This window comes from Oryctolagus cuniculus, chromosome 7 (assembly GCF_964237555.1).
Source record: "Oryctolagus cuniculus chromosome 7, mOryCun1.1, whole genome shotgun sequence".
Classification (NCBI taxonomy): Eukaryota; Metazoa; Chordata; class Mammalia; order Lagomorpha; family Leporidae; genus Oryctolagus; species Oryctolagus cuniculus.
In genome coordinates, this window is record NC_091438.1 from 137,132,617 (window position 1) to 137,156,075 (window position 23,459).

The 23,459-nt window shown below is 43.4% G+C and overlaps 1 protein-coding gene across 4 annotated transcripts in view; it reads left to right on the forward strand.

The window, feature by feature from the left end:
* KIAA0319L (KIAA0319 like) overlaps positions 1-23,459 on the forward strand; it is a 121,862-nt gene that overhangs the window by 73,750 nt on the left and 24,653 nt on the right. For all 4 annotated transcript variants that reach the window (XM_051832163.2, XM_070078775.1, XM_070078774.1 and 1 more), the window contains exons 4-11: positions 1,662-1,908; positions 4,136-4,237; positions 9,583-9,680; positions 12,773-12,860; positions 14,721-14,813; positions 16,560-16,692; positions 20,982-21,210; positions 22,818-22,941. In XM_051832163.2, the coding sequence (XP_051688123.1) occupies positions 1,662-1,908; positions 4,136-4,237; positions 9,583-9,680; positions 12,773-12,860; positions 14,721-14,813; positions 16,560-16,692; positions 20,982-21,210; positions 22,818-22,941 (1,114 nt within the window). The remainder of the gene's footprint in view (positions 1-1,661; positions 1,909-4,135; positions 4,238-9,582; positions 9,681-12,772; positions 12,861-14,720; positions 14,814-16,559; positions 16,693-20,981; positions 21,211-22,817; positions 22,942-23,459) is intronic.

The following is a 23,459-nucleotide window of genomic DNA, read 5'->3' on the forward strand; positions in this document are numbered from 1 at the left end:
ACTTTGGATCCACAAGGTCTGATCCATAATAGGTGCTCAGTAAGTATTTGTAAGAAGATTGACTATCAGTGTTAAGAATAGAAGATAGCGGTTCAGTGCTGTGGCACAGAGGGTTAAAGTCCCTGCCTTCTGTGCAGGCATCCCATATGGGTGCCAGTTCAAGTCCTAGCTGCTCCACTTCTGATCCAGCTCCCTGCTAATGCACCTTGGAAAGCAACAGAGGATGGCCCAAGTTCTTGGGCCGCTGCACCCACGTAGGAGACCTGGAAGAAGCTGGCTCCTGGCTTCAGATTGGCCCAACACCGGCTGTTGAGGCCATTTGGGGAGTAAGCCAGCAGGTAGAAGACCTCTCTCTCTCTCTGTGTCTCTCCCTCTCTCTGTAACTCTTTCAAATAAATGAAATAAATCTTTTTTTTTTTTTTTTGACAGGCAGAGTGGACAGTGAGAGAGAGAGAGAGACAGAGAGAAAGGTCTTCCTTTGCTGTTGGTTCACCCTCCAATGGCTGCCACGGCCGGTGCACTGTGGCCGGCACACCGCGCTGATCCGAAGCCAGGAGCCAGGTGCTTATCCTTGGTCTCCCATGGGGTGCAGGGCCCAAGCACTTGGGCCATCCTCCACTGCACTCCCTGGCCACAGCAGAGAGCTGGCCTGGAAGAGGGGCAACCCGGACAGAATCCGGCGCCCCGACTGGGGCTAGAACCCGGTGTGCCGGCGCCGCTAGGCGGAGGATTAGCCTGTTGAGCCGTGGCGCCGGCCATGAAATAAATCTTTTAAAAGGTATAGAAGATAAAAAGTATGCATAGTATGGTTATTACTATTTTTATTAAAACTGCATAGAGGAACCAGCGCCGTGGCAAACTAGGTTAATCCTCTGTGGTGCCAGCATCCCATATGGGCGCTGGTTCTAGTACTGGTTGCTACTCTTCCAGTTCAGCTCTCTGCTGTGGCCTGGGAAAGAAGTAGAAGATGGCCCAAGTTCTTGGGCCCCTGTACGCACATGGGAGACCAGGAAGAAGCTCCTGGCTCCTGGCTTCAGATCGGAGCAGCTCTGGCCGTTGCGGCCATTTGGGGTGTGAACCAATGAAAGACCTTTCTCTGTCTATCTGTCTGTCTGTCTCTGTAATTCTACCTGTCAAATAAATAAATAAAATCTTTTAAAAAAACTGCATAGAAAAAGCTGAGAAGATTTATATCAGCATTTTAACACCATTTTTTGTAGAGATTAGTTTTAAAATTTTTTTAAAATTAATTTATTTATTTGAAAGGCAACGAGGTGGAGGGGAGAGAGACAGACAGAGATATTTTCCATCCTCTGGTTAACTTCCCTATTGCCTACAACAGCCAGGACTAAGCCAGGCTGAAGCCAGGAGCCAGGAACTCCATCTGGGTCTCTCACAAGGGTGGCAAGGACTCAGGTCTTTGGACCTTCATCCTCCGTCTCCTAGGAGTATTAGCAGGAAGCTGCATTGGAAGCATGGAATAGCTGACACGGGATGCAGGCATCCTGAGGGGTGGCCTAACCTGCTGCACCACAATGCCTGCCCCAAGTTTCTTTAATATTTTTTGGCAAGTTTGCAGTTTTCAAAAAATATTTCATGAGATATAAGCTGAAAAACTGTATAACTTTTGCCTATTCAGATGAATTTTTGCATTTCTTTAGGTCCACAAGGCAGTTACAGTTTCCAGTCCCTCAACCACAGTCCTGACTGCAGAGATTCCTGATGGGCCAAAGAACCTATCCGTTCAACCTGAAATACCAGCAGATCCTGGAACTACAGCCAGTACTCCGCAAGTGAAAAGCCCTGGGACAATGCAGGTTGCTACCCCTCTGCCAGTAGCTCCCTCTTACAGTTATGCTACCCTCACCCCCAAGGCCTCTTTCCAGAGCACCTCAGCACCGTACCCAGGTGAGGCCCCTTGCTTCTGCCCTTGGAGATGAGATGGAAAGTAGAACATTTGATGAAAATGCTCCCTTTTAGAAGGAAGAAGGGTGGGAAGGAAGCATGTCTTGAATACTGTATGTTAGAGAGAAAATAACCTTGTCTGTGGACTTGGGACTCTATATCCCTTTTTCAGCCAGCCCCTTGCTGGTAGAAGTTTATGAGGCTCATTTTCTCAGAGCCAGATTCCACTTCCTTAAAGGCACAAGGTTCAATAAATGTTTGAGGCATCAAGTAAACAGAGCCTGGGGGGGAAGTTGGGGAAAGTTGGATCAGTATACCTGCTTGCCTTCTGAAAGGCTGGTTGTAGGCCAGATGTTTGTCTCTGATTTTTACAGCATCTTTATTTTTAAAGGAGCCCACAGGAAAGAGACTTACACTTAGAATGTGGTCCTAACAGCTCACTCTACTGTTCTAAGGCATTAAGAGGGAATGATCAATCAATGCAACTCAGTTGATCTTTATCCTTTTAAAAAGTTAAAAGTGTGAAGCAAAGCTAGTAGAAATGAATTTCTGCCAATTTTTAATGTCCTAGTACCTCCTTTAGTGGTAATATAACATGAAAATTTACAGCTTTTCCATCCTGAGACACCAAAGTAATTTTTCTATTCAGGCAGAACACCTGTAATTTTTGGTATAATTTTGAAAGGTTTGAGTTGTACTGTATTGAACATTTTTTTGTCCATGATACTTTCTCTGAGTATAATGGTTTCTGTCTTTCTTATCTCTTTATTTTCTTTCTTTTTTTTGAAAATCACTTCAGAGCACTGTTATTCCTTCTCCTGGGGCATCTACATGCTGAAGCTTCCATAAAGAATGGTTTCATTTCTCTCCAAGCGCAGTGTTCCCAGGCAGAGGCAGATAAATCTCAAGTTTCATATTTGTCCAGGAAGCCATTCTCACCTCTCAGTCTTGAAATACGAGAGTTGCCCAGTCTGTTGTTTGCTTTAAGCTCTCCTACTGTCGAGGTCTCCTACCAAATGAACAATTATTGTCAGAGAAAAAAGATTTATATAATCAATGATTCTCGATGGCCTGCAAATGCCTTTGGCTCTTAACAACGTTGGGGAGTGTGGTGTGGTGGTGCTGCTGACATCTGGTGGATAAAGGCTAGGGATACTGCAGAGCATCCCAGGACCGTCTCCCTCACAACAGAGAATTATCTGGTGCAAAATGTCAGTAGAGTTGAGGTGGAGACACCCTGACATGTATGAAATAGCTGGTGAATAATATTAAGACAGCATCTAGCTATTTGTTGACTTGTGTATTCCAAACTCAAGGAGTAGAAGAGTTTGAACTGAGATGCTTCGAACTGGGGTGAATTCTTGGAGAGGAGACAGTCTTTAAGCTACAAACAATGTGCTGTATTTAAAGAAAGGCAGACACCTCATTTGAAGAAAATAGCGTTAGGCAAGCCCCCAAGAGTAAACTATGGCTTCTGTGGAGCACAAGAGGAAAAATTAATGTGACTTGGGTAGCAAAGAGGACAATGCGATCAGATGATGGTTTCTCTACTGCCCGGTTAGAGGTTTGGCCTCAAACATGGTGTGGGAATGTGGGACTTAAATGAGAAAGTAACATTGGAAGGTGAGTATTGTCCCAAGATTATGGTGGTGAGTATCTTAGGAAGACAGAATTAGTTAAAATGGGGAGAGCTAGCAGAGGTAGCAATTAGAATAGAGAAGGAATAGGGCAGGCCTGGTGACCGATAGATGCCTTTCCTTCTGGGAACTTTATATATGTATCTTGTAAGAAAATTATTTGTCAGCATAAAGGTGATCCTTAAGCAGAATTTGAGCTCTGTGGAAAGTAGTATATAAAGAGGGCTTTATGACTGAACATAGTTAAAGTACAGGGGAGGGAAAGGAAGGAAAGTAGAATAATACAGTGTCATGACAGCCAAGAGGTTTCAGCAGTAGTGGATGCCACTGAGGTGAAGGATGAAGGTTGAGACAGAGCTGTTAGATTTTCTAAGAAGCAGTTCATTGAGGACCTTGGAAGATCCTTTTCCATGGAAAAGTAGGGGCAGAACCAAATTGCAGAGGACTACAGCATAGAAAAATGATGAAGGAAATAAACAAATGAAGGCAATAACTGAATATCATTTATAGAAGGAGTTTTATTGCAATCAAAAGAGAAGTGGGGAGGCAGTTGGATCTGTTTCTAATTTGTGATATATTTGCTTTGTTTCCAGTTATAAAGGAACTGGTGGTATCTGCTGGAGAGAGTGTCCAGATAACCCTGCCCAAGAATGAAGTTCAGTTAAATGCGTACGTTCTCCAAGAACCACTTGATGGTAAAAATCCTTACAATTGGGTAATGTTTTAATTTATAGTGATATCTACATACCTCAACTGATTTATTCCTTACAATAGTCCTGTGAGGAGAGAAGGTAGCATGAGGATGCATAAGTACTTATGTACTATGAGAGGCAATGCAAGATAGGTTTGAGATTGCTAGCTTTGATGTCAAGCCTGGGTTCACATCCCAGCTCAGCCTGTCATTAGTGGAATGATTTTAAACAAATAACTTCTTTGAGTTTCCATTTTTCTTGGTAAAATGGGAGTAATATTTCCTCTCTTCAACCTAGTTAATTTATTTATTTATTTATTTATTTTTGGACAGGCAGAGTGGACAGTGAGAGAGAGAGACAGAGAGAGAAAGGTCTTCCTTTTGCCGTTGGTTCACCCTCCAATGGCCGCCGCTGCAGCCGGCGCACCGCGCTGATCCGATGGCAGGAGCCAGGATCCAGGTGCTTTTTCCTGGTCTCCCATGGGGTGCAGGGCCCAAGCACCTGGGCCATCCTCCACTGCACTCCCTGGCCATAGCAGAGAGCTGGCCTGGAAGAGGGGCAACCGGGACAGAATCCGGCGCCCTGACCGGGACTAGAACCCGGTGTGCCGGTGCCGCAAGGTGGAGGATTAGCCTATTGAGCCACAGCGCCGGCAGTTAATTTATTTTTAAAACTTACCTTTTAATTCCATTTTCTGTGAACTATTAAAAATGTATTTATTTATTTAACTTACTTGAAAGGCAGAGAGACACAGAATGATCTTGCTTCTTTTGGTTCAATCCCCAAATGCCCGCAATAGCTAGAGCTGAGTCAGCCTGAAGCCAGGAGCCAGGAACTCAGTCCAGATCTCCCAAGAAAGTAGCGGAGACCCAAGTACTTGAGTCATCACCTGCTACTTCCCAGAGTGCCTGTCAACAGGAAACTGGAATCAGGAGTGGAAGCAGGACTCAGACTCCAGCACTGATGTGGGATGCTGGCATCCCAAATGGTGCCTTAACCTCTGTGCCAGATGCCAGCATCATCAGAAGGTTACATTAAGAAATAGTGTATGTGCTATCTAATTCAATGTCTGGCATATGGTTGATGATTGTTAATGTAGATCTTAGTTAGGAGGTTGTATTATACCCATTTAAAGAGGAAGAAACTAAGGCTCAGATTAACCTATTTATTTTAGTCAAGCAACTGGTAAAAAATAGCAGTTAGAGAACTTAGCAATTATGCAGAACTACAGCTAATATAGATTTATCACTTAAAAAAAAAAAAAGACAACAGGCAAGCATTGTGGTATAGTGGGTTAAGCCACCACTTGAAAGGCCTGCATCCCCTATCGGAGCACTGGTTCAAGTCCTGGCTGCTTTGCTTCCAATTCAGCTTCCTGCTAATGTTCTGGAAAGCAGCGGAAGATGGCTCAAGTATTTGAATTCCTGCCACCTCTGTGAGAGACCTAGGTGGGGTTCCTGGATCATAGCTTCAGCCTGTCTAGCCCAGGCTGTGGAGGCATTTGGAAAGTGACCCAGCAGATGGAAGATCTCTCTCTATCTCTGTAACACTTTCAAATAAACAAATTTTTTGAAAAAATTAAAAATACAGCCCAATGTGATTTACATAACTCAAATTTGTAAAATATACAGAAGGTGGGGGCTAGCACTGTGGCATAGCAGGTAAAGCCTCTGCCTGAGTGCTGGCATCCCACATGGGCACCGATTTGAGTCCCAGCTACTCCACTTCCTATCTAGCTCTCTGCAGTGGCCTGGGAAAGCAATAGAAGATGGCCCAAGTCCTTGGGCCCCTGCACCCATGTGGGAGACCTGGAAGAAGCTCCTGGCTCCTGGCTTCAGATCGACCCAGCTCTAGCCATTGTGGCTATTTGGGGAGTGAACCATCGGATGGAAGACCTCTCTCTGCCTCTGCCTCTCTGTAACTCTACGTTTCAAATAAATAAATAAGTCATTTAAAAAATACGTAGAGGATGAATAATTCATTTAATAATAATTTGTTGGGGTGGCATTGTGGCACAGCTCTTCCCTCTCTGCCTCTCCCTCTCTGTAATTCTGCCTTTCAAATAAATAAATACATCTTTAAGAAAAAAAAATAAAACTTTTATAATTATAGTATCCCTTTCACCCTTGAAATATAAGTTAATATACCAATGTTTGACTTACAAACACAGATGTATTTTCTTAAGACTCTTTATGATGTGAGTGAAGCATACTATGATGGCAAATGACTGGGTTGGCTTTGTGTTTCTCTCATTAAAAGCTTAGGCAAGCAGAATGCCCTTCCTCATTCAGGATGGGGTCCTTCTACTTTAGTTACACACATTTCCAATACAATATTCCTGATTCATGGGTCTCATACCACATAGTGTATTAATGCAAAAAGCACTTTTTCAGAACCTAAATGTCCTCTGTGTTTTTATATTCATGTTCTCAAATTGAGGTTTCCTTGTCAGTTCAATCCACCCCCCTTTAGAGAAGCCTTTTCTGTCTCTGGTGGGAAGTTAAGATGAAGGTTTTTGGTAGCCTCTGAAGACGCAGTGAGGTGAGAGCCGTCGGTGTGCCATAGTGGGTTAAGCTGCCACTTGTAACATTGAAATCCTATATTGGAGCACTGGTTCACATCCCAGCTGTTCTACTTCTGATCTTGCTTCCTACTAATGTGCTTGCCAGGGAAGGCAGCAGAGGTTGGCCCTAGTACTTGGGTCCCTGCCACCCATATGGGAGACCAGGATGAAGTCTGGTGTCCTGGTTTCAACCTGGTCTACCCCGGCTGTTTTTGCTATTTTGAGAAGTGAACCAGCAAATGAAAGATCTCTCTCTTTTGATGGTCTGCCTTTTAAGCAAATGAATGAATAAATCCTACAGAAAAAAAATGCTGTTAAGGAAAGAACTTTCTTGAGCTGTGATAACTTCTCTTACGAAAGATTTGTTAGATTCTACTGTATTTTCTTTCCTTTTTTTTTTTTTTAAAGATTTATTTATTTATTTGAAAGTCAGAGTTACACAGAGAGGAGAGGCAGAGAGAGAGGTCTTCCATCAACTGGTTCACTCCCCAGATGGCCGCAACGGCCGGAGCTATGCCGATCTGAAGCCAGGAGCCAGGAGCTTCCTCCAGGTCTCCCACATGGGTGCAGGGGCCCAAGGGCTTGGGCCATTTTCTACTGCTTTCTCAGGCCATAGCAGAGAGCTGGATCAGAAGAGGAGCAGCCGGGATTAGAACTGGTGCCTATATAGGATGCCGGCACTTCAGGTCAGGGCGTTAACCTGCTGCGCCACAGCGTCGGCCCCTGTATTTTCTTTCCTAACCTACCTGTACATATACATTTCTTTGAGTTACTGTTATATTGTAGATTGGCAGTCCAAAAAACATCAGCTCAGACACAGATTCTTTTCAACTATCCTTTCCCCAGCTTCTTCCACCTTTATCAGATGGGTGATTTCACACTCTTAGGGACTGAGGTGGTGAGACAGGACCAACTGCATGCTCTTGAACCCTGCCTGTCCTCTGGAAGCCATTGGCACCCCTCTCAGGTTTATAGTTCCCAGTTTCAAAACCACTGCCCTCAATCATTGCAGTCAGCCTTCTGTATAACAGACTCAGTTGGTTGTTCCTGTCCTTGGCCAATTTCTGCCTATAAGGTGAATTTCATCTGACATTTTGTCTCCAACAAATATTGTCCTTTTTGAAATTTGTGTTGATAGCCTTAGGTATTATTAGCAAAATTATCAGTTCTCAAACTAATGTGAATTTGTTTTCTATGTAGAAAAAAGTTTCCAACTACAGTTAGAAGAAATGTCTCATAGCATGCTGTCTCTTTTTTGCTTCTCTCCTCACCTGACTTCTACATGCACATTTCTGAGACCTATTGGGAGTGGCACCTGGCCAGAACAATACTAGTTTTAGGGGGAAGGAGAGAGGGAGGGAGCGAAGAATGTAGGGGAGGGAGACGGAGGAAGGAAATCTTGGATTTAGGTTCTAACATTCACATTTGAACTCATGTAACCCGGAAAAGGATTACTGCTAGAAGGAAGGAAGCAGGCAAGCAAAGAGGAAAGGAGGGAGGAAGGAGATCTTAGAATTAGGTTCTGTGTTATAACTTTGCCATTTGAATTTATGAAATAAGAAAGAGATGACTACAGGAAGGAAGAGAAAGGAAGGAAAGAAGGAGGAAGGAAATGTTGGAATTGGGTCTGTGTGCTGACTTTCATGTTTTAACGTATGAAATAAGGAAAAGATGACTACTCTCTGCTAAACAGTTGCTGTTTGATTTTTCTCTCTTGGGTGATAGCTTAAGCTAAACCTTCCTACCACATCCCATCCATCCTTAGCTGGAAATGCCTTTTGACTCCCCCAAAATTTAAGACCACTTTTACTGGAGAGGGATTCCATTAGGATAATAGGATTCTACCCTTACCCTACCTAGTGCTACAGTTTGAGCTGCAAATGAGGACCATTTAGTGCTTCATTTGATCTTAATTAATTTCAGTGGGGCCTGTTTTAAATGGGCCATCCCCTACCATCTTCTGCAGTGTATTATTTAGCTCAGTAGGAATGAAGTAGCTCTTTTAACTCACCAGGGTGTGATGACCTCAGTGAGACGAGCATTGTTAGCACTCTGTAAAAAGCTATTTTTGAACCATGTTATTTAGAAGTCATTGCTGTTCTTTGTTGCAAAAAAAGTTTTGCAAGAAAATGGCCTTTGTTCCCAATGAGTTCATCTGTAGTGGTTGGTAGGGTATGTATTTTCAGTAGGATGCCACACCAGGAACAACCTGACTTTATTTTTTTAAAGGAGGATTGAGGCGGATTGACCCTGGGGAAGGTAGGTATGAGATAGGGATGAGCATTGTTGAGAGAGAGAGAAAGAAACCTTTATTGTAACTGAATCAGAAGAACCTGCCCTTTCTTTCAGTAAATTGTTTGGTTTCCGTACAGGCTCTAAAGTACAATTTTTTAAAAAAAGATTTATTTATTTATTTGAAAGGCAGAGTTACAGAGAGAGAGAGAGAGAGAGAGAGATCTTCCTGGTTCACTCTCCAAATGGCCACAATGGCTAGGGCTGAGCCAGACCAAAGCCAGGAACCAGGAGCTTCATCCAGGTCTCCCATGTGGATGCAGGGAGCTGGGACACGAGCAGCCAGGATAGGAACTGACACCCATGTAGGATGCCAGCGTCATAGGTGGTGGTTTAACCCACTGTACCACAACGCTGGCCCCTGTAGGGTACATTCTTGAAAAACTGAGGCCTTGTCAAGATTTAGAAGAGGGTTGTTATTGGCAGGCTGTGAAGCTGTCATCTTTGTGTGTAGGTGTGTGTTTTCATGATTTTTGTAACTGCCCTTCTATAGGAGAAACCTACACCTACGACTGGCAGCTGATTACTCATCCTAAAGACTACAGTGGAGAAATGGAAGGGAAATATTCCAAGGTCCTCAAACTATCCAAGGTGAATTTGTCTCCTTTCATTTGTATGGCTAAGATAGAGGCGTTGACTACTTCCTAAAATGTGTAACACAGTATTTTCTGTCCATATTGAAGCTGGGAATGATCTTTCAGAAATGAATTCTCCAAAAGTCTCACTGGCTGACATCCAGTGTTTGTTAGTGTATGATTCTCAAATTTTCATTTATGGTGAGAAGACTGTACCAGCATGGTAGTGATAGCTGAAAATACACACAAAACAGCTTTAAGGGTAACATAAGGATTTTAGAATTTGGGAGATGAACTAGGTTATTTGTGGCCACATGACTGTACTTTGGCTCACTCCTTTTGAGATTCATTGTAGTTATTAAGAGCCATAAAAATGATCATATTCTTTGGCCCAGCAGTCTCATTGATTCAGCAACTGTTCATTGTGCACAGGCTAAGTGGTAGGCATTGGTGATTTACCAGTGAGTTAATCATAAGCTTAATGTTCAAGGACAATAGAGTCTTGTAGGTGCTACTGGTGGGAAGCAGGTGAGTATAACAGGTCAGTGCAGGAGTATTGAAGTCCTGGGGTACTAGAGTAGATTTTTTCAAGTTTGCCTACTCGGGCAATAAAAGGTGGTTAATTTACTGCGTGGAGGGATAATATCTCAAACAGAATCAACATCTCCACTGGGTCAAAAATGAGAGAGAAAGTGTGGAGGAAGGAATGGTATGTGTGTGGTTCAGCTTGACTGAGCCCTAAGTTTTCAGAAGACCCACGGCTCAAGTAAGTTGGAGAGATGCAGGGGCCAGATCGAGCAGAACCTTGTAAGTAGGATTAAGTACTTTGAATCTTATCCAGAGGAAATAGCGTTGGAAAGATTCTGTATAGAAGAAAGACATGTTCAGATTTCTAGTTCAGAAAGATCCATCCTGATTGAAGAGTGGAGGACATAAATAGGGAGACCAGTAAGGAATCTGTTGAAAATTTGAGTGCAAAATGATAGTAGCCTGAGTAAAACAACAGAAGTAAAATAGAAATGTAAAATCATCTGTTGAGTTCATGCCATGTGCCAGATGTGATGTAAGTATTTTATGCAGCTAAAAAGAACTTCATAAAACCCCCAAGATGTGGGTATTAATATTTCCTTTACAAGTGACAAAATGAAAAGTTGGAAAACTGAAGTGATTTGGCCAGAGTTCACTAAGCTATTAAATGGTTGTTTGGGGCTATATAGAGCTTTCTATCTCCAGAACTCTCTCTTTTTTTTTTTTTTTTTTTTTTTTTTGACAGGCAGAGTGGACAGTGAGAGAGACAGAAAGGTCTTCCTTTTGCCGTTGGTTCACCCTCCAATGGCCGCCACGGCTGGCGAGCTGCAGCCGGCGCACCATGCTGATCCAATGGCAGGAGCCAGGTACTTATCCTGGTCTCCCATGGGGTGCAGGGCCCAAGGACCTGGGCCATCCACCACTGCCTTCCCGGGCCACAGCAGAGAGCTGGCCTGGAAGAGGGGCAACCGGGACAGAATCTGGCGCCCTGACCGGGACTAGAACCCGGTGTGCCGGCGCCACAAGGCGGAGGATTAGCCTAGTGAGCCGCGGCACCGGCCCAGAACTCATTTTAATAACTGCTGTGAGGAGTGGTTGAGAACCAAGGTGATGGCAGTGTGGCTGGAGACAAGTGAGTGGATGTGAGCAGTAAAATGGAGGGCAGCTGGATAAAATGTAATGATCAGTGAGTTGGATGGAGGTGTTGGGGAGGGAGGTCTGGGATAACCCTAGCCTTTTGGTTGGGTACCTGCATGGATGTTTCCTGAAACGAGGAGCATAGAAGAGGGAACAGCTTTGGGGGAGGTTTGCAGATGATGAGTTCATTTTTGGACAGGATGAGTTTGAGGTACCTGTGAAACATTTGAGTGGAGTTATCCATTTAGTAGCTGGGGGTGAGGGGCTAGGGATCAGGAGACAGCTCTGAGCAAGAGAGATAAATTTGCATGTCAACCCCAAACAGATGATAATTGAAGCCATAGTTATAGATAAGACCTACGGAGGAGAGTGTAGAGTGAAGGAGACTGAGGATAGAATCCTGGGTACACTGTCATCCTAAGGGTAGAGAGTGAGGAAGCAGAAGGAAATGAGTATGGCAGAGAGGTAAAACCCAGCAGGAAAGCATTAAAAGGAGATGGAAGTAATGAAAAATGCTACCTGCATCAATTAGTATTTACTCAAAGAAGGTAATCTTCAAGAAAAAACCACATCCTCCTGGAAGATGTTCACTACAGTATTAGTCATAATAGTAAAAAAGTGGAAAGAACTCAGGTATCCAACAATGTAGAATGCATATGTGAATTAGGACACATTTATTCATGGGCTATTCTGCAGTCATTAAAAGGCATATTAAAAAGATTGTGTGACAAAATGGGGAAAGTGTTCATACTAAATGAATGGGAGGAATAGCATTGAAAAGTTTGATACTTTCATTTTAGCTTGACCTTGAATACCACTGAAGTATGAGCTCTTCGAAGGTGGTAGAGATCTTACCTTGTTGCTCTGCCAACCCAAAGTCTGGGGTAGTGACTGGTACATGATTGGGTCTCAACAAATGTTTGTTGAACAAATGAGCTACTTTTTGTATGTAGTCAGGATAGGAAGAAAATAGAGGAATATAATGGATTGATGTGTTATAATATAGTGCGATAGTGGGTGATTTTATTTTTTTTTTCCCCATTTATGCAGTTAGTGAAAATGGTGATAGTGGGGAATTATTTGTTATTTTTACAAAATGTTTTTCTTTGAGGAACTGATTATTTTAATTTCATAACTCTGTGAAGTAGGCTGTTTGGGCCCTTAATGTTCTTCTGAAAAGAAAATGGGAGTACAGAGATATTGAAATCCCTTCTGTTCCGGAGTCAGCTAGTAATAAGATGCACATTAAAAGCTCTGTTTTTTTGTTTGTTTGTTTGTTGTTTTAGTTTAATTTATTGTTTCATTTCCTTAGCTAGTTTATACTTTTTTCCATTTCAGAAGCAGAGCAAAAGAATGAAAGGTTAAGCCTGGGAAAACTCAGATGTATGTATTCAATGTAATTGCTACGTTTTGTGGCTAACAGGTTTTCTCTTGCTTCCACAGCTCACTCCCGGCCTGTATGAATTTAAAGTGATTGTAGATGGTCAAAATGCCCACGGGGAAGGCTATGTGAATGTGACTGTAGAGCCAGGTATGTGTTGCCAGCTCCAGCTATGTCTCCATTGCTCCCTCTGCAGGCCTCCCAAGGAGATGAAGATTTGACTTCGGGGTTTTTAATTCCCAATCTTTTTTTGTACATATTAAATTTATCGAGCAATTCCTAGTTCAGTGTAGCAAAAGATTATAGTAGCAAGATATGTACTTTGTTCCAAGTGTTCTAATGGGAACAGTGGGCTTGGCAGGGGAGCATTAGTTAGGCAGCCCACAGAGCAGTGTGGCCTGAGCAATAGCCTGTCTCCCTGAGAACTACTCCCCCAAGTGGGCCAAGCTGAGAGCGCACCATGTGCTGTAATTAAGAGATAGGAAGAAACCAGAAGCCTTGGAGAAACATGCAGGAGAGCCAGCCAAGTGATAGGTCCTTTCTGATCTTCCAGAGTTCCTCATTGAAACCCTACCGTCCCTTCCACCTTGGAAACCAAATCCTGTCATTCTTTTTAAATGAGCCACTGTGGGTAGGTCACAGTGTAGTAGCAAGGTGTCTTGTTTTGGATTTTCAGAGAAATTTGGGAGAAGTTGAAGAGTGGCACTTACACTGGTAGAAATTCCTAATACTGTTTTTTTTTTTTTTTGATATTTATTTATTTGAAAGGCAAAATTACAGAGAGGCAGAGAGAGAAAGAGAGGTCTTCCATCTGCTGGTTCCCTCCCTAGATGGCTGCAATGGCCAGAGCTGTGCCAATCCGAAGCCAGGAGCCAGGAGCTTCTTCTAGGTCTCCCACGTGGGTTCAGGGGCCCAAGGACTTGGGCCATCTTCCACTGCTTTCTCAGGCTACAGCAGAGAGCTGGATTGTAAGTGGAGCAGCCGGGACTTGAACCAGTACCCATGTGGGATGCTGGCACTGTAGGCTGAGGCTTTATCTGCTACACCACAGTGCTGGTCCCCCAATACTGTTTTTTATCTTTGTTGGTACTTGATTCTCTTTTCATTTCCTAAACTTTGTAGCCAAAGTAATCATTTCACCTCCTTTAAAATGTATTAGCACTGGGGCATCACTGTGCCAGTAGCACAGTGGCACAGTGGGTTAGGCTGCTGCCTGTCAAGCTGACTTCACATATGAGTGCTGCTTCAAGTCTTGGCTGCTCCATTTCCAATCCAGTTCCCTGCTAATGTGCCAGGGAAAGCAGTGAATGATGGCCCAAATGCTTGGGCCCCTGCCACCCACATGGGAGACCCAGATGGAGTTCTAGGCTCCTGGCTTCAGCCTGACCCAGCCCTGGCCATTGTGGCCATTTTGGGAGTGAACAGATGGATGGACGATCTCTCTCTCTCTCATCTCTCTCTCTCTCTCTCCCCTCTCTAACTCTGCCTTTCAAATAAATAAGTGAATCTTTTAAAGAAATGTAATAAAATGAACACCATTTGACATTCCTCAAGGACAAAGTCATTGGGTTTGTAGCTCAGTCTTTTGGGTGGACCAGAGTGGTTTGTAACCTTCCTATCACTTAGCTATGGCAACCCCACACACAGCTCAGTGATGGCTGAGCTTTCCACCACAGTCTGTGCCAAGGGATGGTTTGCTTGCCAAGGCCTGTATCACACAAAGCTTGTGTGTTGTCCTGCTCCAGGCAGACTTGCCCCAAAGTAGTCACTTGCTGCTAAAGTGCTTTTTGTAAACTAGACAACACCTGAACATTGAAATTCAGAGTGCATAGGAATGGTCAGGTTTGGAAGTGACTTTTATCATCCCAGGGGTGTTGGTTTAGAATGGCAGCCTGGTCTTGAGACTTTCACATCTGGTGATGCCTCAACCATCTGTTAAGTATCCACTCAGATGTAGCTTTCTTCTATTAAATCCCCTTTCCCAATCTCTCCCTTGTCACCTTGTTACAGAACCCCGTAAGAATCAGCCTCCTGTTGCTATTGTGTCACCTCAGTTTCAGGAGATCTCTCTGCCAACCACGTCTACGGTCATAGATGGCAGCCGTGAGTACTGGTCTAAACGTGATGTTTTAGAAGACATTCACTGTGTTTCCTGGGTGGAACACCCTGGTGGAAGATTTGGGGCTGGACATGTCTGCATTCTGGTTAGGCCATTATCTTAGCCAAGTCACGGGAAGACCACGCATCTGGAAGCAACTGTTAGGAAGTAATAAACCAGACAGGTCCTGTTTCAAATTTCTATGTGATGTGTATGAAGTAGTATTTCTTTGAGAAGATAAGACAATGTATTTAGCATTATTTTAGTTGAAATTCCTTGTTCAGATTTGCTTACACAGAGTTGCCTTTCTTGGTTATGGAAACAAAATTCCTACGTAAATGAGAAACCTGACTGAAGTGCTCTCACCGCCATTATTGCCCACAAGATTGTTGTCTGTTCTATTGGAGGACTCAGAGAATGCTCTCTACACCCTTGCCTGCACTCATTAATGTTTTCCTCTTCAGAGTCATGTCACCTAATGAGTGCCATGAAAAGATTTCTGGGTCTTTGTTCTGTGAGTGTGCAGGTTTCAGCCTATCCTCTCACCAGTATTTGCTTGATCTCTTTTGAGACCCCCTAAAGGCCTGTTACAGTGACTGTTGGCACCAACAATGGTTTTTGGCAGAGAGTCACTGCTTTATCCAAGGACTTTCTAGCAAGATTAAGCATTTCATGTCAGTGATTGTGGCAAGAAGAGGAGACTAGGAAGATGGAAGGCCAAGAGGGAAGAGAGAGAATGTGTAGAAACCCTTATGATAGCATGTGGTATAAAGGGTTCCTATTTACCATATTACTTGTAGGTTTGAAGAGATCAAAGTTAAATAATACATAGAAGGACACAGTGAGAAGAATTATAGCATCCCAGTCTCTCAGCTCTCCAGTTTTCCTCTAGGCAACCAATAATGTTATTTTATATATCCTTCCAGAGATAGCTTATGTACATATTAAGAAAATATATACATAGTCATTATCCCCTTTGTTTATGCAAATGATAATATATTATTTTCACTTAGCTATGGTGCTTGTTTCTGTATGATGCAGGAGTTTTCTGAATCAGTTCTCATACATGAAGTGCTTATTCACTCTTTTTTTAGAACAACTATATAGCATTCCATTATATGAATGTGTAATTTCGTTGTGTGAATGTTTGCTTATTTATAGTCAATATTCATGACTATTTAGATTGCTTTCACTTTTTTGCTATTAACAGTGTTACCACATTAATAATGTTGTAAAACTTGATGTTTAATGCCTGCCCTAGTGTATGCACAACAGATTTCTAGAAGAATTGCAGGGGCAAAGATAAATATTGCCAAATTACTCATTATAGAGGGTCTATCAGTTTATATGTCCATCATGACTAGTGAGAGGACCTCTTTCTCCACACTTATACCCATCCATCTGATAGGTTAAAAAATGATGTTTCAAATATAACTTTAATTTGCATTTATTTTAAGTGAGGTTGAGTATCTTTTCTTGTGGTTAAGAATTATAGATTTTCCTTTATTCATACAGTAGCATTTTAACCAGAGATTGCCTGTGTTGGAATCCTTGGAAAACTAGGCAGTGGAATATTCATAGAGAGGCAGAATGACCCGTTATTCCTAGGAAAGAAACACTCTGGAGGATAGTCTGTGATCTCACGGAGTTTTCCTAGCTTCAAATCTCTGGGTAGTTGCCCTGGTTTGTTTAAGGTGGATGAGTGCTGAGACCCAGCATTCTTTTGTAACTGATGTTTCCTTATGATCAAGAAAGCACTGATGATGATAAAATCGTCCAGTACCACTGGGAGGAACTAAAAGGGCCTCTGAGAGAAGAGAAGATTTCTGAAGATACAGCCATATTAAAACTAAGTAAGCTCGTCCCTGGGAACTACACTTTCAGGTAAATTAGGATCTAGATTCACATTTAACCGATGCCATGTTTGTTTGCTTGTTTATTTGTTTTTCTCTCAGGGGCTTTACATTCTTTTTTTTTTTTTTTTTTTTTAAGATTTATTTATTTGTTTGAAAGGCAGAGTTCCAGAGAGAGAGAGAGAGAGAGAGAGACAGACAGACCTTTTATCCGCTGGTTCATCCCCAAAATGGCTGCAATGGCTGGAGCTAGGCCTACCCAAAGTCAGGAACCAGGGACTTCTTTCGAGTCACCCATGTGGGTGCAGGGGCCCAAGGACTTGGACCATCCTCCACTGCTTTTCCAGATGCATTAGCAGGGAGTTGGATCAGAAATGGAGCAGATGGGACTTGAACCAGTGCCCGTATGGGATGCTGGAGACACAGGCAGCGGCTTTACCACAGCACTGGACCTGGGACTTTACAGTCTTATAGGAATAATTCACATTTCCTCTGGATTTGGTTGATAATATAGTCATCTCTTGGTATCCACAGGGGATTGGTTCCAGGACCCCCACCCCCCAAGATATCAAAATCCATGGGTGCTCAGTTTCCTTATTTATATAAATTGTATAGTGTTTGCATATAACCTTCCTACAGCCTCTGGTATACTTTAGTAAAAGGTGAAAGATTTATATGATCTGAAGAGAAACCAGTGTATTCTCTGGTATACAAATCATCTCTAGCTTGCTTATAATACCTAATGCAATGTAGATGCTATGTAAATAGTTGTTATATTTTATTATTTAAGAAATAATGATAAGGAAAAGGCTGTATGTATTCAGGACAGCCATAATTTTTTTTTTTGACAGGCAGAGTTAGACAGTGAGAGAGAGAGACAGAGAGAAATGTCTTCCGTTTCCATTGGTTCACCCCCTAAATGGCCGCGATGGCCGGCGCGCTGCACTGATCCAAAGCCAGGAGCCAGGTGCTTGCTTCCTCCTGGTCTCCTATGCGGGTGCAGGGCCCAAGCACTTGGGCCATCCTCCACTGCCTTCTTTTCTGCCACAGCAGAGAGCTGGCCTGGAAGAGGAGCAACCGGGACAGAATCTGGTGCCCCAACAGGGACTAGAACTAAGGGTGCTGGCGCCACAGGTGGAGGATTAGCCTAGTGAGCCGCAGCGCTGGCCCAGACATAATTTTTTAAAAGTGCAATAGTTGCTCTCTGAGGTTGGTTGAATCTGTGGATGTGGGACCTTTGGCTAGGAAGAGCTGACTGCACAGCCTTTGGTTCCGTTGGTTTTTTGAGTCCTGTGATGATGGTAATGCCATCCGCGGCAAACGTCTTGTGTAGTAGCTCACAATCTACCACAGTTAATCTCTTTTGAAGCCTTATGTGGCAGATCTTCCAAATTTTTTCCAGATTTCTATCACCAAGTGAAAAGGCCCAATCATCCTTTGCCTTTTCTCAGGCACCATCTAGTAGGAACCTATCCCCATGCTGTCTCTTCCTCTTTACATGCTGTCTCAGCGAGGGGACCTCAGAATCTTCACTTTTGACTAGTGGTTTGCTCAGCTACAGTTTGTAGGCTCTTTCTCTACTAGGGCTTTTGGGAGGATTTTTAAAAAATTTATGTGTTTCAAAGGCAAAATGACACGGAGAGGGAGGGAGAGAGAGAAAGGGACAGAGAAGTATCTTTTATCTACTGGTTCACACCCCAAATACCTACAGTAGCCAGGGCTGGCCCAGACAGAAGCCGGGAGCCAGGAACTCCATCCAGGTCTCCTGAGTGGGTGCAGGCTTAACCTGCTGCTCCATAATACCTGCCCCCTTTCTTGTGAATTTGATTCAAACAAAGTCCTTTTGGGAATTATGGGTGATTAATAAGGCTTTAAGGCAGACTCTAGAGTAATCCCTGTATTTGCATAATTCCTCACATGTTATTTCTACATAGGTGTCATTCAGACATGATATGTAGATGATACGTTGTCTTTTTACAGCTGAGGAAAATGAGTATTCAGTAACTTCTTGTATTTAGGAACGTCTCTAAGGTCACACAGCTGGAATTGAAATGCGAATTTTCTGACACCCAAGTCAGGGCTCAATTCTGCCTTGCTTCTTTACTTGGTCCTTGTATGACCAAAAAGCCCTAAGAAAATGAAATTAAAAGATAAAGTTTATTTGGGTACAACAAGTTTTAAATCCATGCATTTTTTCCATAATATGAATTTCCATGAACTTTTTGAAGACCTCTTGTATATTTTGTTTCTGCCTCTTTGAATACTCTTCTCAAGCTGTTGAAATTTTGACTGTTCTTAAGGACCTGCTCCATTTCTCCAGAGAGGAAAAGCTGTGGCTCTCCTCTTTCCTGTTGCTCTCATTGCCTTACCGTGCGTGGTATGACATATGACAGCTTATTCCTAGGTGTCTGTCTTCCCATGAATCTGAGATTAATCAAGTTTTAGACACTATTAAGGACAGAGAGATGAGTGTCCTAGCACAACACCTACATAGAAATCAATATGCAAGTTCTGAATTACAGCACTCCCACTGATTCAAGACTTCAGATGAGTGAAAAGTAGCTGCCAGTACAAATTAGAGCCTTCTAGTTGGCTTATCAGGGAAATTTGTTTTTTTTTTCTTCAATTTCTAATATCAGACATTTTTTACTTAGTTTTTAAAAAATCATAATAATATTTCTTGAAAATATTTACTATATGATAAATACTATTCTGAGCTACTTCCTCACAGTATCTCATTTAATTCTTTTAACAGGTATTATGATTATTTTCATTTTATATATTAGAAAGTTTTAGCACAAAGATGTTAAGTAACTTGCCCAAGGTCACACAGCAGTCTGACTCCAGATTCTAGGCATTTGACCCCAGTGTTGGCCTGTACCTTTTTTGGTAGATTGGGGTCTTGGGAGCAATTTTATTTCCCTAACCTTTAGTTATTTTTCCTGTGTGATGATGGGATTGGATTAAAGTAGCAGCAAGAGCCAGTCTGGTTGCGCCTCACTCACTTTTTCCTCTCTGCTACATTTACACAGTGAAGGCCTCTTTCTCCAGCCTTGTGGTCAGCTACTGTTTGGCTCTGGGATCCCTTTGGGCAGTCCAGGAAGTGCCTGAGGTGAAAGTCACAGCAGTGGGCACTGTGAAAACTATATGGACATTGGGAAAAGAGTCAAAACTTCTTCAAATTTTTCTGTTTCTGATACTTGCTGGTTTGTGCACGTATGTGTATCTGAAGCTTTTGTGATTTTTTTTTCCAAAGAGTTTAATACCAAAAATCCCCTTCAGACCCTAGGTAAAAGGTGAGATCGTGGGATGAAATCTCACAGATGTCTGGCTCTGTCTGTGGTTGGTGGTGAGATTTAAACAAACCGCATGTCTTTTCTATGCTTATCCTCTTTCTGTCAGCAAAATGGAAGGAGCCCAAACCTCCTTGCTTGCTTATGCTCACATTTTAAGGTGGCATGAGAAGCTTTAGGCTGTTCAGCTGGAAGGCATCATTTAGGTAAAAGTCTGCTCTTAAAAGAACATTTTTTTTTCTCTTGCAAATCCTGTTTCTCACTGGCACAAACTGTGGAACTGTTGCGTAGGAGAATTCATTTCCATCACAAGCTCCTGCCTTACTGTAGCCAGGCTTCCTGGTTCATCCCAGGCTCAGTCTGCCCAGGATATCCATCCTTGTGATCTGTACAGGGCTTAACCAGCTTGATGGCAGGACAGCCCGCTGCAGACAGAGCTTGCTGTATTTAGTGCAGTGTCTTTGAACTCCTCAAGACTGGGGCCAGGGACAGTATCTTCTTAAGATGTGGTTTTTGAGCTTTGGAATTAGGCTCACCATGTAACCCTGGGTACTGTGCTTGGCTCCTTTAAGCCTCCTGTAACGTGCAAAGACACCTCCCCCAGGGTGGTTGTGAGAACCATTTCAGGTGCTTAAAAGACCTCAGCAGACAGGAGAACAAAATGGTGCTGGAGACATACTACTTGCATCCAATCCCAACGCACAGCTGCCAAGTTCTGTGAGCCTGGGCAAGTTACTGTGCCTCTCCTTACCTCAGTTTCCTTATACATGTAAGGAATCAAAGGAGGAAGAGACTTTGTAGAACTGTAGCTGTCATGCACATTTAATGAGCTACTTACTACACACTTGGATCAGTGTCTGGCACATGGTAAGCACTCAGTGTTATCTTCTAGTGTTACTCTCTGCTTTCCACAGAGGAATGGATGAGAATTGGTAACCTTCCCACCGTGGTACCTCTTAGCCCTGTCATGTTTATTCCTCTTTCCTTAAACCCACTTCTAATTGTACTCCTCTGTTTGCTCCAACAGCTTGACTGTGGTAGACTCTGATGGAGCTACCAATTCTACCACTGCCAACCTGACAGTGAACAAAGCTGTGGATTACCCTCCTGTGGCCAATGCAGGCCCTAACCAAGTGATCACCCTACCCCAAAACTCCATCACCCTCTTTGGGAACCAGAGTACCGATGATCATGGCATCAGCAGTTATGAGTGGTCACTCAGCCCAAATAGCAAAGGGAAAGTGGTGGAGATGCAGGTAGGAGGGTGATTCCTGCCTTTTCTCTCTCAGGGGAAGTAGAGTTGCTGGACTCAGTTACCTATCCAAGGCTTATTTCTGCTGCATTTGTACTGCCAAAGTCAGGTTTGCGCATAGGCCATTTAGATTGTAAGAAAATAATAATAGTAAACAAATTCAGAAAGCTTTAGGAAACTTTGGTTAGCATGTTCAGGAACTTTTTTTTTTTTTTTAAGATTTATTTATTTATTTTGAAGAGTTGCAGAGAGAGAGTGAGTGAGTGCAAGCACTAGCTTCCATTCACTAGTTTATTCTCCAGATGGACATAATGGCCAGGGCTGGGCCAGGTTGAAGCCAGAGCCAGGAAGTTTCATCCAGATCTCCCATGTGGGTGGCAGGGACCTAAACACTTGGGCCATCTTCTGCTGCTTTTTCCACTCACATTAGCAGGGAGCTGGATCAGAAGTGGAGCAGCCAGGACTCAAACCAGCACCCATATAGGATGCCGGCATTGCAGGTAGCAGCTTTGGCTTCACCCGCTATGCTACAATGCCAGCCCCTCAGGAAAATCTTTGTCTTAAACATTCAGCATTAGAAGAAAAGACTAAATGAGAAATGTGGCTGTTTTGGATGACTCCAGACAGTCAAATAATTTGGGAGCTACAAGGGTACAAATCTGAATGAGCTCTGTTACAAATTGGAATAGATTGTTTTACTATAGGTTGAGTACCTTCTTTCTGGGAAGGTCAGATTAGACAAATAAATAAAAGGCACTGGGCGGGGGGGTAGTTGTGGTGAGCCAGAAAGTATGTGAATGGGCGGTGGGGGGATGGTTGTGGTGAGCCAGAAAGCATGTGAAGGGGGGGGGATGGTTGTGGTGAGCCAGAAAGCATGTGAATGGGGGGAGGGTGGGGGGATGGTTATGGTGAACCAGAAAGCATGTGAATGGGGGGGGGGGTGGTGGTTGTGGTGAGCCAGAAAGCATGTGAGTGGGGGGTGTGGGGGATGGTTATGGTGAGCCAGAAAGCATGTGAACGGGGGTGGGGGGTTGGAGGGGTGGGGTATGGGGGATGGTTGTAGAGAGCCAGAAAGCACAAGCCCTGATGAATGGGTCCATCCTACTCCTCGGGACCAGCCAGTTGTTGCCACATGGAAGTGTGGTACCAATATTGCTTAATAGTCTGATGTTTCAAGAGAAGACAGAGTGGAGAACTTTATGTAAAATTTCTAACTTTTAAAACACTGCAGGCCAAGCTGTGTTCAACCCACAGGCTGCCAGCTTTTGCCCACTGTTCTACAGGAAGTTCCTGCATTGGGAGTTTGCCCTAAATTATTTATGATGTTCCTGCTGATACTCAGGATTCTCTGTTTCTCGATTTGAGGCTTGACTTAGAGCCCACATGTTAACTGTCAGGTTTCCCTGCTGTTGTAGAATCTGTGCAAAGTCTTAGTAAGACGACTCATGGTGTCTGATTGAGGGTCACTAATTAGACTGAATTGGGAGGTAATAGCCTAATACAAATTTGGGTTTAGAAAACTGAGTAAATCACTTCTACCAGAGTAGGGGTTATTGTGGGATATTGTGCTTATGGCAGTCCATTTTCCCACTTCTGTATTGACACGTATAGGGTGTTAGAACACCGATCCTGCAGCTCTCTGCAATGCAAGAAGGAGACTACACCTACCAACTCATGGTGACCGACACCATAGGACAGCAGGCCACTGCTCAAGTGACTGTTATTGTGCAGCCTGGTGAGTTCCAACCTTGTGGCTTGTGTGTTCAGCCTTGGTGGGGGGTCCATGGGGCCCTTAGCTCCGAGGTGTATGAGGAGACAAGCAGAATGCGCCATCCGTGGAGCTTCTGTTGTCCATTTCCCCTGTGCTTTCTTGATAGCTGGAGATAAAACGTTCTTCCCAGCCTCTGTGTGTGACCTTGCTTTGGATACTTACTGTGCCTTTACAGGCACCCAGGAGATAGGCTCTATGCCACCCCAAATCCTGCCATGTTTTCCAGTGGCTGGGATAAAACCCACTTCCACAGAAAAGCCCTGTCTCGCCACTCACATCCTTTCATTGAACTGGTGTAACATTAGATTTCAGACATAACATGGCATTGTAACTACTCTTTTTCTTTCAGAATTGTTTGGTACTTAGTCTATGTTCCCTGTGAGTTCCCTGCTGGTATCCATCTCTCCCAGGGATCCGACAGTCCTGTGGACTGAGAGGCAGGGTTCCCATAGCTTCCAGAACATGTGTCCCATTGGGTCTTC